Raw genomic sequence first — 5,987 nt, 5'->3', positions numbered from 1 at the left:
CTTCAAGTGTAAAATGAGGTTTTCATCATGGATTCTTACAATGAAAGCCCCACATCTTTTATTGTTTTTTTTTAATAAAGAGAATTACAAACTCCATGACTCGGGTTATTAGATTTGAAACACCCTATCTAAAAGAACTATGTAGTCCAATTCCCCAAACATAATTTCAATTATATGGAAGGATTAAAAAAATAGCAATTAAAAAAATAAGAATTAAAATTGAAATAAAAAATAAATTTTATATTGGATTTAAGGGTGAAATTGAAAAGAAAAATAAATTTAGCAAAATGACAAAAAAATCAAAAGAATGAGCATCAAAATTGGCAAATAAAAATAAAAATAAAATTTTGATTGAAGGGTGAAATTGAAAATAAAAATCATCTTAACAAAATGAGAAAAAAAATAAAAACAATGAGGACCAAATTGGTAAAAATAATATACCATAAATTTAGATTGAAGGATAAAATTAAAAATAAATTAAATTTTTACAAAAAGGCCAAGAAAAGAATTAGAAATCAAAACAATGAGGACCAAATTGAAAAATATAATACCATAAATTTGCATTGAAGGATGAAATTGAAAACCAATAAAATTTTACAAAAAGATCAAGGAAAAAAAATAATAAAAAGAATAAGGACCAACTTGGAAAAAACAATATATGTCAAATTAGAATTGATGGGTGAAATTGAAAACAAAAAACTTCTATAAAAGGGCTAGGAACAAAATTAAAAATCAAAATAATAAGGATTGAAGTTGAAATAATAATAACAACAAAGTGGATCAAATTGTACCTTTTCAATAAAGAATAGAGAAAAGAAGAAAAAAAAGGTCTACCAACAACAAACCCGACCACCATCCCTAACATGAGCCACTCCGCTAAGAAGAGAACGTGTAACGCTTCTAGTGATGACATGATAGAATGATATTTTTTGACGTGGAGAGGTGTCACACGCGTTGGGGAGTGCACTTTACACACCTCAACTCTTTTATATATTTAGTCAAATATCAAATTACTCCTAAATATATTTAATAATAAAAAAATCATTGTAAAAAGATTAAAAAAACCCCTAACTCCAGGTATAAAATTTTTGCTTTTAAAGACATTTTAATCTATTCAAGTGTTCTTTTTAATTGTTTATTATTATTTATATTTGTTGCAATACCAAATTGATCATTAGTTGATATTATAATAACACAAAAATTATTGTTAAAATACAAAAACCCTTTCAAGGCTAGTTTTAATTATTTTTTTTTTGCTTCTAGTAGTATTTTAGTTATTTCACTTTGTAATTGAGATAAATATTATTCTCAATTAATTTAATAATGATTAACTAATCATACAAAAATTACTTTAATGTCCCAGTGTTAAATTAATAAGGAGATGGGAGAATGTATTAGTAAGTGTCTTGATAGATATTTTATTTGACTAATTATTTATGGAGAAGTAAGTAGAAAAAGGAAGGCGTGAAAAGGAGAGCCGAGTGGTTAAGGCGTGTGCCTGCTCGAGTGCATGGGGCCTCTCAAGCGAGGGTTATTTTTGCTGTTTAGTTTTTGCATGCTCCTTGCACCAAATGTGGACTAGCCCATATATCTCAGAGTTCGCCCATTCCAGCCCAATGAGGAGAAGGTTACTGTCATAGCTTTAAAGGAGCCTTATTTTATCTGCTTTGAGGAAAGGAGAAGGTTACTGTCACCCAAGGCTACACCATTTCTTCCATCTTTGAAATCGGATTTATCTCATCATGAGGTGAAACATGCCGCATTATACACACACTAGGTGAAATATGCACAACAAATGCCATTGAAAAGTTAGGTGCTGGAGGCAAGCTATCTGGGATATAATGTCGTCATTTACAGACAAAAAGGAACCTTCCATTCGCATATCAAATGATATATCAATTCATGCACAAGTCAGTTCTGCGTTGTTAGAAAATATATATTAATTCTGAAGAGAAATGATTCAGAAAAGCTCTGATCCATTTTATACACAGGACGGGACCTTGTCGGCATTAATTCAACTTGAAACGTAGCTTAATCTGCTCCCAGTATCCATATATAGTCATATAACTAAATCACACGAAGTCCTTATCTTATTTTTGCGTTATATTCACGTCTCATGCTAGGTTTTGCATCACCATGGTTATAATAGCATTTCCCTCGTCTTTTTATTCTAATTTTGACAGCAATAATTAAATATGATAACTCTCCCTTGCTTTATCTTTAGACATTATTGGCTAATAGGAAATTAAGGTGGAGTTATGATTGATTATATAGTCTTGGAAGCAAACCCTAAATGGGGTGTAACTAACTAATAAATAGTCGTCATATGTACAATGAAAGCAAGCTGACTTGATTGCTTTATCTCATCTAATTTCTGATTGAACTTCACTAGAAGAAACCATCATTTTCCACAAACATATGGAGGCATGCACAGAATAATTTCCATGTATTTATCAATTTATATGGTGCCAGCCCAGCTCTACTTATCCCACTAGCTAACAACAACTTCCACTCCTGGCTTTTCGAGCTGTATACATCTAATGATATATAGTTAATGCACTTACCAGCTGATCTCTTGATCATCATGTCCTTGTCTGCACAAGCTTTTATATATATGGTGTCTTCTCAAGAGGAATATATCAGTGCTCGAAAAGTAATGATGAAATTGCAACATTTCGTAAGATACATTTACATACAAGAAATATCTGGTCATCAATTAGTGCAGTACGTACGTAGTCTCCTGATCACCTTTGTCCTATACCTAATTGAAGCTATACATAAACTTGCTAAATCTCTTGATGAAAGCCGGTAGAATACAAAGGTTGAGAGAGAATATATTTGAAGGGTGCTTATATATAGCAAAGCTCTCTCAATTTGAATGAAGAAAGAAAATTGAATATATATATATATGGGGGAATAGCCATTCACTCAACTTTGAAATCAAGAGAAGGACAGGCCGAAACATCTCTCATCAACTCTTCCAAGTCCCAGTACTCCCCCAATTTTAACTCTTCTCCGTGCCAAAAATTCCCCATCTCAGCAGCTGCGTTATCTGTCTTGTTATGATCAGTACTAGTGCTATTGCAATTTTTGTTAAGACTACTCACGTAGCTACTATATGGGTGCTTGTCAGTGCTATTATCCTGTGTAGTTTGGCTTTTTGCATTTTCCTCCATGCAGCTTACACTCTCTAAAGGAGGAATCCCAACATTAACACCTCCAAAGATCCCTTCCGGCCCATACAACCCATGATCAGAACTGTTCACTCGAACTTGATGAGTCATGCATGGTGGTGCACCATTGAATTCGTATCCACTTGCACCACCAATATACATGTTGAGGCCATGATCATGATCAAGCATAGGCAATAATGGGTCCGTCATGGTATTTAGAATCATTGCTTGCATGGAGGTTTCCAACGATGATGAAGATGACAGTGACGGATCCATGTTCATGGGCAAAATGCCTTGCTCTTGCATGGTCATGAACCCTCCCATGACTTCTTTGCTAGGCTCCGAGGATGAATCACTTGTGTTTGGTGATGCGTTGGATGACTGCAGGCTCTTTAGTCTTTTCTTTATTGTTGAATTCCAAAAGTTCTTGATTTCATTGTCGGTTCTTCCTGGCAAGCGAGCCGCTATTTGAGACCACCTTTGAAATTAAGGAAAAGAAATTACATGATCAACAGTTCAGTTAATTTCAACTAACGTGTTATTAATTTTTCTACTCGTGCATGATTTGAAAATGGATAGCCTGGATGCTTGAATCCTAAAAAAAAGAACAGTTATAGATGAAGTGTCTTCAACTCTATAAAGACAAATAAAGACCAGAAGAGGAATGTCTTTGTCATGAGCTTAATTATATTCTTCCATAATATAACAAGGGATTTGACTATCCCCTCATGTTACTCCTAACATGATTTAATTAAGCAGCAGAGCTGACTAATCTTTGTATGTCTCACAGATAATCAAAATATGACAGCTAATTAATCTGTGTATGCTTGTCCAACATACCGCGTAGAGGGGGAGAAAAAAGAAATGCTCAAGTTGTTTATGCTAGCTGTACGTACTGTATGAACTTTCTCGATTGATTTGATTGCAGTTATCTTGCATGCCTTTAAGGATAGAGGTTTATGCGTGAAAGCTTGAGTTAGTGGGGAGAAACTAAGATATTTCTCCATGATTTGTAGCCATTCTCCACTATTTTTTATTAGATTTAAAGAATTGATCAAAGAAAAAGGACTTAATTTGTATTCGATCCACTAGCAGAACAATATATATATATATATACTCTTGCTACATCGGTCTCCTTACATCATCATATTATTATTGATGACATGTTTTTCCTTTCACAGGTGTATCTTATGGGATTAATAACAGCTTTTTGTTTATAGCTTCATTTTGGTCATGAATTAGCAACACAGTTTGAAAAACCTCCTATACCCTTATCGGTGTAGAGAATGTAACTAGTTATGTATGTATTTGAACCTACCCACTAATTAAAACCAAGTTCATGCATGTATTCATTCAATATTTAAAAAGAAGTGGAAAAAGGGTGAAGGAATCTTTTTAACAGAATTCGAAAGAGAAGAGAAACAATATACTAATTAACATAGATAGAAATTAAGGGTATAAGGTCAATAAGCAAGTGAATATAAAAGCAAGTCATGATATAAGGGATATAAGCAAATAAATACCTATTGCCAAGAAGGGAATGCAAATGGATGGTCATCTCTTCTTCCTGGGGTGAAAATGCACCTCTCTTGAGATCAGGCCTCAAGTAATTAATCCAACGAAGCCGGCAACTCTTGCCACACCTCTGCAAACCAGCATTCCTTGCTACATCACTCCAACAACCTTGTCCATTGTTTAGTATGTAGTTCATGAGCTTGTCGTCTTCCTCCGGTGACCACAAGCCCTTTTTGAACTTGTTACTTATATCGTTGTTCTTCCCAGAGGCCTCTGGCTTCCTCATTTTGAGAGCCTTTGGATCCCTGTCACTAGAAAGGTGATCTATATATATTTCTTCCCAACTGGTTTGATGTAGATCAGTTAAGGCTTTATAGAATGGCAGATTATGAGAAAGAGAGAGAGGAGCTTGGCAGAGTGGGCATGCCGATCATGATGGTGATGATGGTTGTGGGTATTGCTTAGAATATAGGAAAGAGAGAGAGAGAGAGAGAGAGAGGGGTTGGTTGATGAATGAGTCTGAGGTCTGAGCAGTAAAACGGTTTGGAGAGGGACTGCAGGGGAAAATGAGAGAGGTGTTTGTCTTGTCTTTGACTGCGTGATCTTCTTGTCCTTTTCCTTTACATTTTCTTCACTCCAAGGTAATCACCATACATTGTACCGTAAGATAGACTGAAGCCAGAACACCCACCCACGGAAGGGAGGCAAAAAAAGGGTTTGTTTCATAACCAAGCCAAGATACTTGCTTCCACTTCACATAATCTTTAGCCATTCTCTCCCTGCCCAGCATCCACACGTGTAATTGAAGACACTGAATAGGATAAGAGAATAATTTTGCAAAAACACTCGGGAAATGTTCAATGGACCACAGAATCAATATGCATCTTTATTGGTGATCACAAGTTGAGGCCTCGATCAGTTCATCAAAAGGCATGCTAGAGTAGAAAAGACTCAACATTTGAAATACAAACTTTTAATTATTTTCATGTGAGAAAGGTTAGGAAAGGAGAGAGATGACATTTTCAATCACCATCTTATAATATATAATATGTTAAAATACTCACAGTCTTATAAATCGCTAAGTTGCATATATATGAAACCTTCAGGCCATTTTTCCATCCATGGAAACCATGTAAAAGTAGTTATCTACCTACCCCGACCTGTGATTTACGACTTTCCTTTCTGTTGGGTAGCTTAATTCTCGAGTTCGTACAGAAAATTAATCAAGCTAGCACATTATTAACATGATGACTAGCTAGTGACTTGTGCTATGTGCTGTGATTTATGATTTTTTTTTAT

General features: G+C 34.8%; 1 protein-coding gene across 1 annotated transcript; it reads right to left on the bottom strand.

Moving 5' to 3' along the window:
* Window positions 1-2,643: 2,643 nt before the first annotated feature.
* On the bottom strand, window positions 2,644-5,227 carry LOC133700511 (transcription factor MYB46-like). The gene is made up of 2 exons (XM_062124067.1): window positions 4,697-5,227; window positions 2,644-3,651 (listed from the first exon to the last, which is right to left on the bottom strand). The coding sequence occupies exons 1-2, from the start codon at window positions 4,972-4,974 to the stop codon at window positions 2,925-2,927; spliced, it is 1,005 nt and encodes a 334-aa protein (XP_061980051.1). The 5' UTR covers window positions 4,975-5,227; the 3' UTR covers window positions 2,644-2,924.
* Between the last annotated feature and the right edge of the window lie 760 nt (window positions 5,228-5,987).

This window comes from Populus nigra, chromosome 1 (assembly GCF_951802175.1).
Source record: "Populus nigra chromosome 1, ddPopNigr1.1, whole genome shotgun sequence".
NCBI lineage: Eukaryota > Viridiplantae > Streptophyta > Magnoliopsida > Malpighiales > Salicaceae > Populus > Populus nigra.
This window is presented reverse-complemented; position numbering and strand designations above follow the sequence as displayed.